General features: G+C 52.9%; 1 protein-coding gene across 1 annotated transcript in view; it reads right to left on the minus strand.

Annotated features, from left to right (window-relative positions):
• Positions 1 to 8,345, minus strand: part of LOC144592855 (cadherin-2-like) — a 112,224-nt gene extending 103,879 nt beyond the window's left edge. The window contains exons 1-2 of the mRNA XM_078398023.1: positions 8,229 to 8,345; positions 4,152 to 4,260 (exon numbers count right to left, since the gene is read on the minus strand). Coding sequence (XP_078254149.1) covers positions 4,152 to 4,260; positions 8,229 to 8,285 — 166 coding nt within the window. The 5' untranslated portion in view covers positions 8,286 to 8,345. The remainder of the gene's footprint in view (positions 1 to 4,151; positions 4,261 to 8,228) is intronic.
• Between the last annotated feature and the right edge of the window lie 2,239 nt (positions 8,346 to 10,584).

The following is a 10,584-nucleotide window of genomic DNA, read 5'->3' on the forward strand; positions in this document are numbered from 1 at the left end:
GAATCAGCCCTCGTCGTCCAGCGCTCCAAGGAATAAAGCCCTGGCCTACACGGCCTCTCCCTATTGTTCTTAAGTTCTTCACTGGACATCACATGGAACACCAAAAATACCAGTGACACAGGCCTCACACACACGGAGCTGGATCACATCCAGTGTCCTTTGAGTCATCTCCCAAGCCCTTGCTTGCGCAACAGAGCACCACAAGGGCACAGAAAGAGGCGTCAGCACATCGAGCCAATGCCGATACTCCGACCTGAAGCATCACCTATTTACAGGAGCGAGGGGGGACGTCGGGTCAAGTGGCCTCACTTGTGTACTGCCGAGGTGAGGTCCGCTGTATGGTTTTACCGGGTTGTATGCAAAAACAGATCGTTTCACTGTACCGAGGTGACAATAAAGAATCATTGAATCCTCCAGAGATGCTGTCTGCCTGCTCAGTGACTCCACCCTTGGTAGACACAAAATGCTGGAGTAACTCAGCGGGTCAGGCAGCATCTCGGGAGAGAAGGAATGGGTGACGTTTCGGGTCGAGACTCTTCTCAGGAGAGAGGGCGGGACAAACATTGGATGTAGACAGAGACAGGAAGACTAGTGGAGGAACTGGGAAGGGGGAGGGGATAGAGAGGGGATGCAGGGACTACCTGAAATTCAAACCGCTGGGGTGTAAACTGCCCAAGCGAAATATATGGTGCTGTTCCTCCAATTTGCATTGGGCCTCACTCGGACAATGGAGGCCCAGGGCAGAAAGGTCAGATTAGGAATGGGAGGGGGAGTTGAAGTGCTGAGCCACCAGGAGATCAGGTTGGCTGAGACGGACTGAGCGAAATCTACCTTGGATTTAAACCAGCATCTGCAGTTTCTTCCTACTCCAGCATTGTGTGTCTATCACCAGCTTCACCCACTGCCACTCTTTCTCCAGAGTCCTGCAAATTATCAGGAATGAACCCGGTCTACAATATTTGCAAAACCACGGCATCGACAAACATTTGGAAGACCATCCAAAACATTTAGAATTCCACACCAGGGTCCAGTGTAGAGAACGTAGAACGGTACAGAACAAGAACATACCCGCCAGCCCACAGCATCTGGGCCAAACATGATGCCAAGATAAACTAACTTCATCTCCCAGTCCAAAGACCTAACACGAAACATCGCCTATCCATGCTCTCCAGAGATGCTGCATGACCCACCGAATTACTCCAGCACATTGTCTCTTTTGTTGTATACCAGCATCTGCAGTTCCTTGTATTCCTAATCACATCCTCAGACTTTACATTAGGCTTGAGAAATACAGTGTGGAAACAGGCCCCTCGGCCCATGGAGTCTGCATCGACCAGTGATCACCCCGTACACTAGCACTATCCAATAGAAAAGGGACAATTAACAATTTTACCAAAGCTAATTAACCCTCAAACCTGTATGTCTTAGGAGTGCGGGAGGAAACCCACATGGTCATGGGGAAAACGTACAAACTCTGCACAGACAGCACCCGTAGTCAGGATCGAATCTAGGTCTCTGGCGCTGTAACGCAGCAGCAATCACTATGCTGCCTGCACAAGAACTATATCCCTCCATTCCCAGCATATCCATGTTTTGGGACTCTTGACTCTTCTCTATCTAAAAGCCTCCCGAGCACTACTACCGAACTTGCCTTCATCACCCCTGGCAGCACATTCCTGGCACCCACCACTCTGCCCTGTGCATCTCCTTTAAACTTTGCCCCTCTGACCTTAAAGCTAAGCATTCTGGTCTTTGAGGCAAGCAACATTTAAGAAACATTTAGACAGGTACATATCTAGAGGGATATGGGCCAAACACAGACAGGTGGGACTAGCATAGATGGGCCACATTTGTCGCTGTGGGCAAGTTGGGTCAAAAGTCCTATTTCCACTCTGTATTCAATGACTGGTTTTATATGCTTCAATCAAGTCTCTCTTCAACTTACATTCGAGAAAACAATCCAGGTTTGCCCAACCTCTCCCTGTAGCTGGTGCCCTCGAATCAAAGCATTGTGGCAAATATTGTGCTAGCATTTATTTTGAGAGGGCTAGAATACAAAAACAAGGATGTGATGCTGAGGCCTCTATATGGCATTGGTGATACAGCATTTGGAGTATTGTGAGCAGCTTTGGGCCCCGTATCTGAGGACAGATGTGCTGGCACTGGAGAGGCTCCAGAAGAGGTTTACGAGAATGGTCCCAGGAATGAGTATGTTGACACAAAAAGCTGGAGTAACTCAGCGGGACAGGCAGCATCTCTGGAGAGAAGGAATGGGTGACGTTTCGGGTCTCGACCCGAAACGTCACCAATTCCTTCTCTCCAGAGATGTTGTCTGTCCCGCTGAGTTGCTCCAGCTTTTTGTGTCTATCTTCGGTTTAAACCAGCACCTGCAGTTCCTTCTTCCACATGAGGATGTTAACTTATGATGTGCGTTTGACGGCACTGGGCCTGTACTCGCTGGCACTTAGAAGGACAAGGTGGGACCTTATTGAAACATATAGAATAACAAAAGGGCTGGATAGAGGGACTGTTTCCACTAGTGGGAGAGTCTGGACCAGAAGGCATAGCCTCAGAATAAAAGGACGCACGTTCAGAAAGGAGATGAGAAGGAATTTCTTTAGTCAGAGGGTGGTGAATCTGTGGAATTCATTGCCAAAGGCAGCTGTGGAGGCCGCCAATGGAGATTTTTATGGCCGAGATGACAGATTCTTGATTAGTACGGGTGTCAGGGGTTATGGGGAGAAGGCAGGAGAATGGGGTTGAGAGGGAAAGATAGGTCAGCCATGATTGAATGGCGGAGTAGACTTGATGGTCTGAAGGGCTCATTCTGATCCTACGACTTACGAAACCTCTGTGGCATGCTGTACGATTTGTAATCTTACCAGAACTGCCCGTGAGTTAATCATGGAGCGGCCCTTGGTCAACATTCAGTCATTACACGATGAGGAATTTCTCCACTCCCCTTGCAGACGGAGCGAGGGTTGCGTGTGAACAGACCTCCGGCGTGCTACTGACGTTATGTACCACAATAGCATCACTCAGCACAGATGGAGCCTGCTCATTGCATCCCACCTGCATGGGCTCTTTGGACGAGAGCCAATGAGGGTGGCACAGCTGGTAGAGCTGCTGCCTCACAACATCAGAGACCCAGGATCGATCCAGATCTCGCGTAGTTTGAAACATTTTTTTTAGACATACAGCAAGGAAACAGGCCCTTCGGCTCGCGCCAACTACCGATCACCTGTACACTAGTTCTATCCTACACACTGGGGATTATTTATAGACAGTAGACAATAGGTGCAGGAGTAGGCCATTAGGCCCTTCAAGCCAACACCGCCATTCAATGTGATCATGGCTGATCATCCACAATCAGTACCCCGTTCCAGCCCCCTCCCCATACCCCCTGACTCCGCTATCATTAAGAGCTCTATCTAACTTTCTCTTGAAAGCAGCCAGAGAATTGGCCTCCATTGATAGCATTCAGAGAATTGGCCTCCAATTTACAGAGGCCAGTTAACAAAAAAAAACTGCACGTCTTTGGAGTGTGGGAGGAAACCGGAGCACCCGGTGAAAACCCACGAGGTTACAGGGAGAACGTACAAACTCCATACAGACAGCGCCCACGGTCAGGATCCAACCCGTGTCCCTAGCGCTGTAAGGCAGCAACTCTACTGCAGCGCCACCATGCTTGTCGACAAGGCACTGAAAGACTGAACATGTCGGCTTAAATATACACATGCATATCCCTCCTTCACTCTTTAACATTGAATTATTTTTTTGAGTGACAACAGGAGTCTCGCCAATTCAACTCTCTCCGAAATAGTCCGAAGACCCAAATCGTAATCTCAGGTTACCAACAAGGTGAAGAACGAGCTGTAAAGTGCAAACCACCAGCAATGCAGACCCTTCTGGTGAGGTCAAGTGCTTCGGTTGCTTAAAATAACATAAATTACAAAAAGATAAACAGCCCTGCTAAATGTGCTTCCTCACATTTAACTGTTCGGGGGAGGAAAGAAGGCAAACATTTCAACCGGAACATTGGCTCGCTCGCTCACGGGACGCTCAATGCCACAGTGCACAGTGCACCAGACCCAGTCCCCACATCCAAACCAGGCTCCCCAACAAGAGTAGATACTACAAAGGTGGATTACCATTTAGGAGAGGCTGCCCTTTGTAAATGTCCCTCGACACTGCCGCACTGTAGACTTCTTCTGTAAATCCAGCCGAGCAGAGCGAGATTCCATTTGCTTCCACTGTTGCCTTTGAGGGGGGAGATAAAAGATTGATTAATTGATTGAAAGATGCAGCATGGATACAGACTCTTTGGCCCACCGACTCCACGGTCACACTCGTTCTGTTATCCCACTTTCACATCAACCCGACTTACCATAATGCCACACTCATCCCACTGTACGTTACTCTCTTCAACTCCCTCGTACCCCAACACATTTAAGGATAACTTTCAGAGGCCAATTAACCCAACTGATTGAATGATACATTGTAGAAACAGGCCCTTTGGCCCACCAGAGTTTAGCGTGGAGAGACAGCACGGAAACAGGCCCTTCGGCCCACCGAGTCCGCACCAACCAGCGATCCCCGCACATTAACACCATCCTACACACACTAGGGACAATTTACACATACACCAAGCTAATTATCCTACATACCTGTACGTCTTTGGAGTGTGGGAGGAAACTGAAAATCTCGGAGAAAGCCCACACAGTCATACAATACGTACAAAACATACAAACTCCGTACAAACAGCTCCCCATAGTCGGGATCGAACCCGGGTCTCTGGTGCTACAAGCGCAGTAAGGCAGCAACTCTATCGCTGCACCACCGTGAACGTTCCAAAACAGCACCTATTCCTTTTCTCCAGAGATGCTGTCTGACCTGCTGTGTTACTCCAGCTTTTTGTGTCTATCTTCGATTTAAACCAGCATCTGCAGTTCCTTCCTACACACCTTTGGCCCAGCGAGTCCACACCGACCAGCAATCACCCGCTCACACTAGTTCTATGTCTCACCCACTCCTTACAAACTATTTACAGAGACATTGTGGCCTGAATGACCTGTTCCTGTGCTTTACTATTCTTTATAAGTAGAAACAAGGAACTGCAGGTGCTGCTTTACAACAAAAAAAAGGACAAATTACTGGAGTAACCCAGCAGGTCAGGCAGCATCACTGGAGAACATGGATAGGTGACGTTTCGGGTCCGAAGAAGGGACCCAACACGAAACGTCACCTATCCATGTTCTCCAGAGATGCTGCCTGACCCGCTGAGTTACTCCAGCACTTTGTGTCTTTCCCAGTTTGTCCAACCTCTCCCTTTTATACCCCAATGGGCCTCTAATAAGGAGGCAGCATTCTGGTAAAACACCTTCTCAGAATCCTAAAATCCTGTTGTATATCTAATAATGAGAAGGATTGCATCTCCAGAGATGCTGCCTGACCCGCTGTGTTACTCCAGCGTTTTGAGTCGGCACTAGTCATTGTTCCAATAAGTTGTTCCATCAATGTTCCATTGAGCAACATTGTTACATTGCAAGTGCACCTCCCCAACACTCTGGGCAGCTTTGGAGGTCAAGAACGAGCTGAATGTAGGCCAGTAAAACTCAACCAAACAACTCCCAGTCTTAATATTTTTGCAAACACTATCTACCTCAAAGGAGACACTTCAGACTATCTTTGACCGGACTTTGTCCTTTTGCATACCTTTCATTCATTTGTTCTTTGTACATTTTCATATCTCTCGGTTCCCCCTCCCCCGATTCTCAGTCTGAAGAAGGGTCTCGACCCAAAACCAAAACTATTCCTTGTCTCCAGAGATGCTGCCTGACCTGCTGAGTTACTCCAGCATTTTGTGTCTATCTTCGGTTTTAAACCAGCATCTGCAGTTCCTTCCTACACATTTGATCGGACTTTATCTTGTACTAAAAGTTAATTCACATTATTCCTTTATCATGTATCTGTGCACTGTGGGCGGCTCGACTGTAATCATGTACAGTATTTCCACTGACTGGTTAGCACGCAACAAATGCTTTTCACTGTACCTCGCTCGGTACACATGACAATAAACTAAACCAAACCCCATTTACTACTGCAATTGTTCCCCCTTCAACATCTTACACATGAAAATATAGACTCCAGAATCTCCATGACCAAGAGTCAAGAGTGTTATATACATAACGCATACACACAAATACATTTACATATACATAAACATATAAGCAAACAATAATCGTGCAAAAAGACTGGAATATACAAATGCAAAACATTCTGGGGAAAACATCAAATTGCAGGAGGCAGGACTAAACAGGGATTTAAATTTTGCTTTCAAAATAGGTTTGTGGAGGTCAATTGTAGAGTGAATGATACGCATTAATGAGCAAAGTTCGCCTCACAATTCCTCCCTCTGCTGTTTTTTAAAAAAAATTGTTGCATTTTAAAGTAGTTTCCATTGTGTCAGTTCTAATCCAAACCCAACGAAAATAAAGGGCTATTGTGATTCAAATCGACCTAAATGTGCAGCTAACGGGAAAGGCATTTTCCAAATGCACGCATTCCTAACCCCCCTCCCTCCTCCTCCTCCTCCTCCCCCTCCTCCCCAACCTTCTCTCTCTCTCTCCTGCATTGCTTGCCTATGTTAAAACTGCCCCATTGCAAACAAAAACGGTGCTGCAATCCGCCCCCCTCCCCCCAAAAATAAAAGCACTGCACAAATAGCCTAAAATATATCTCGCACCAGCCAGCCTTAAGGGTCACCGAAACACGGGGACTTTTTTTTTTTTTTTTTACTGCATTGTAAGGTTAACGCGGCGAAAAGCCCATCGCTGGGGTTTAATACGGGCAAGGTGCAGGCAACGGGGACAATGCAGAGCAGTAAATCCCTTCACACCACGCCGATCCTACAAGCAATCGCATCTGCCTGCACTGCACATGCAAACTGCTTGCAAAAATCACAAGTCCAAGTCTTTTTTGCAAACCCAGCCCTCCCCATCACAGAACACTGAGCATTTGGGCAAACTTTATTTCAGTGCTTTCTTCACCATAAAATAAAAGCGATACAAGATATCGATTAGCGACAGAAGGGAGGGAAAGTGGGAGATGTATCTTTTTTTTAATAATCTCCCTTTAAACAAAACGTGGCTCTGTCCGATCTCAATGTACCCAGGATGTATCTCTCTTGGTGCTCGAAGTCCCTGTCTCTACCCCCCCCCCTCCTCCCGTCACGATGTTGTACCTTTTACCCTCGCTCTGTGTGCATGCCCCCCTCCCCCGCCTCTCACTAGCTAGTCTCTCACCACCCCCCCCCCCCCTGAATGGTTCCCACCTCACTTTGTCTCTCCCTCACCCCAGTCTTTATCCACCGCCTCCCCTCCCCTCCACATCACATCCACCCTTCTCACTCGCCCCCACCCCCTCTCCCCACACATCCACCCCCTCCCCCGCCCCACACCCACCCACCCCCCTCCCCCGCCCCACACCCACCCATCTCACCTCCCCCTCCCCACACCCCACCGTCCTCTCCCAACCCACTCATTCCCACCCACCCGATCCCCATTTCACCCCCCTATTCCCCGGCTTAAGCTTGCTCCGCTCCGAAACACCTGCGCTGCGCGGCCCGGGGATGGAGGGAGGGAGAGAGAGTAGGAGGGAGAAGGATGGAGGGGGAGGGAGAGAAGGAAGAAATGGAGAGGGGGAAGGGGGAAATGGATGGAGGGAGGGAAGGGGTGGATGGAGGGAGGCGAGGGAGGGAGAGGGAGAAGGAAGGAATGGAGAGGGGGGAGGGATGGAGGGGGGGGAGGGAGGGATGGAGGGGCAGGGAGGGAGGGAATGGAGGGAGGGGAGGAAGGGAGGCGAGGGGGAGAAGGGAGGCGAGGGGAGGGAGGGAAGGTAGGGAGGGAAGGTAGAGAGAGAGGGAAGGAATGGAGAGGGGCAACGGGATGGAGGGGGATGGAGGGAGAGGGGGGTGGAGGGAGGGAGAGAGGGAATGGAGAGAGGGAAGGGAATGAAGAGAGAGGGGTGAGAGGGGGAAGGGATGAGAGGGGGAAGGGATTGAGGGGGGGAGGGAGGAGAGGGGGATGGAGGGAGGGAGAGGGGATGGAGGGAAGGGATGGAGGGGAGAGGGGGAAGGGATGGGGAGTGGAGAGGGGGAAGGGATGGAGGGGGATGGAGGTAGGAGGAGGGGGAGGGAAAGGAGGAGAGAGATGGAGGGAGCCACTCACCCGCAGTAACGCCGCCAGCAGCACCGCCGCCGCCGCCGCCGCCTCCGAGCGAACCATGGCCGCGGGAGATGGAGCTCCCGGCTCCCGGCTCCGCCTCACAACCCCCGCCCCGGCACCCGGTCCCTCGCTCCGCTGCCCAGGCTCCGGTCCCCTCGCTCCGGGCGGAGAGAGGGAAGGAGAGAGAAGGAGAGAGGGAGGGAGGGAGAGGGAGGGAGAGGATGGCGCTGGAGATGGAGCCGGCGATGGATACAAAGTGTCCCTCAGCGGATACAAAGTAGCGGCTCCGCTGCCGCTGCCCTCAGTCACTCAGTGCAATCCCAGCGCCGACCCGCACAGCACACAACACACAGCAGCGCAGCACAGCACAGCACCGGCTACGGCGCAGGAGGCGTCCTCCCCACCATGTCCACACCCCCTGCCCCTCCTCCCCATCCCTGCCCCTCCCTCTGCATCCCTGCCCCTCCCTCCCCATCCCTCTCCCTCCCTCCCCATCCCTGCCCCTCCCTCCCTCCCTCCCCATCCCTCTCCATCCCTGCCCCTCCCTCTCCATCCCTGCCCCTCCCTCTGCATCCCTGCCCCTCCCTCCCCATCCCTGCCCCTCCCTCTCCATCCCTGCCCCTCCCTCCCTCCCTCCCCATCCCTCCCCATCCCTGCCCCTCCCTCCCCATCCCTGCCCCTCCCTCTGCATCCCTGCCCCTCCCTCCCCATCCCTGCCCCTCCCTCCCCATCCCTCTCCATCCCTGCCCCTCCCTCTGCATCCCTGCCCCTCCCTCCCCATCCCATGCCCCTCCCTCTCCATCCCTGCCCCTCCCTCCCTCCCTCCCCATCCCTCTCCATCCCTGCCCCTCCCTCTGCATCCCTGCCCCTCCCTCCCCATCCCTGCCCCTCCCTCTCCATCCCTGCCCCTCCCTCTGCATCCCTGCCCCTCCCTCCCCATCCCTGCCCCTCCCTCTGCATCCCTGCCCCTCCCTCCCCATCCCTGCCCCTCCCTCTCCATCCCTGCCCCTCCCTGTCCCTCTCTCCCCCCCTTCTCTTCTCCCCTCCCTTCACTTCTCCCCCCCCTTCTCTTCTCCCCTCCCTTCACTTCTCCCCTCCCTTCTCTTCTCCCCTCCCTTCTCTTTTCCCCTCCCCTCTCTTCTCCTCTCCCCTCTCCCTCCCCTCTCCCCTCCCCTCTCCCTTCCCTCTCTCCCTCTCCATTCCCTCTCTCCCCCTCCATTCCCTCTCTCCCCCTCCATTCCCTCTCTCCCTCTCTCCTCTCCTCTCCTCTCTCTCCCCCTCTCCTCTCTCTCCCCCTCCCCTCTCTCTCCCCCTCCCCTCTCTCTCCCCTCCCCTCTCTCTCCCCTCCCCTCTCCATCCTTGTCACAACCATTCCCCGCGCCACTCCTCCTCCCTGTCCCTCCGCCCTATCCTCCCTCCCTCCCTCTCTTCATCAGTGTTCCTCCCTCGCCCTCCCCACCCCCTTCCTCCCAATCGACCGCCTTCCTCCCCATCCTTGTCCCACCCTCCATCCCTCAACATCCCCGCCTCTCCTTCACCATCTGTCCTTCCCTTGTCATCCCTAGCCCTCCTTCCTCATCCCCACCCATACCTCTTCATTCCAGCCCCACCCTCCTCATTCACATCCTTTCCTCGTAATCCCCATACCTTCCCTTCATCCCACCCCTCCCTCCTCATCCTCCCCTCCCTCCTCATTCACGCCCTATGTTCCTCATTCCCATCCCTTCCTCTTCACCGCCTCCCCTTCTCACCCCCCCTTCCTTCTATTCATGCCATTCCAAGCCCCAACCTCTCTCCAATTCCCTCACCTCTCTGCCACATCCCAACCCTCCCTCCTCCCAAATCTCCCTATCTATTCCCTCCTCAACTACAAACTCCCTTCTTCAACTCTCCCTTCCCCTCCCTCCCCCTCTCTCTCCCCTCCCTCTCCATCCTTGTCCCGACCATTCCCCGCACCACTCCTCCTCCCTGTCCCTCCCTCTCCTCCCCCTCCCCTTCCCCTCCCCCTCCCCCTCCCCCTCCCCCTCCCCCTCCCCCTCCCCCTCCCCCTCCCCCTCTCCCTTCCCCTCTCCCTCCCTCTCTCTCTCCCTTCTCTCTCTCCTCCTCCCCTTCTCCCTCCTCCCTTTCTCTCCCCTCCCCTCTCCATCCTACAAACTCCCATCTTCAACTCTCCCTTCCCCTCTCTCCTTCACCAGCTCCTGGCTCACCGCCTCTTTCCCCCCTCTATCTACTGAATGGTTTCCCTCTCTGTTGTCCTCACTTCTACTCTCTATTTCTCCCCTCACCTCTCCCTCCAAATCCATCACCATCCCTACATTCATTCCTTCCACCCTCTTCACTCCCCCACCCACACTTCATG

Source organism: Rhinoraja longicauda, chromosome 4 (assembly GCF_053455715.1).
Source record: "Rhinoraja longicauda isolate Sanriku21f chromosome 4, sRhiLon1.1, whole genome shotgun sequence".
Taxonomy (NCBI): Eukaryota; Metazoa; Chordata; class Chondrichthyes; order Rajiformes; family Arhynchobatidae; genus Rhinoraja; species Rhinoraja longicauda.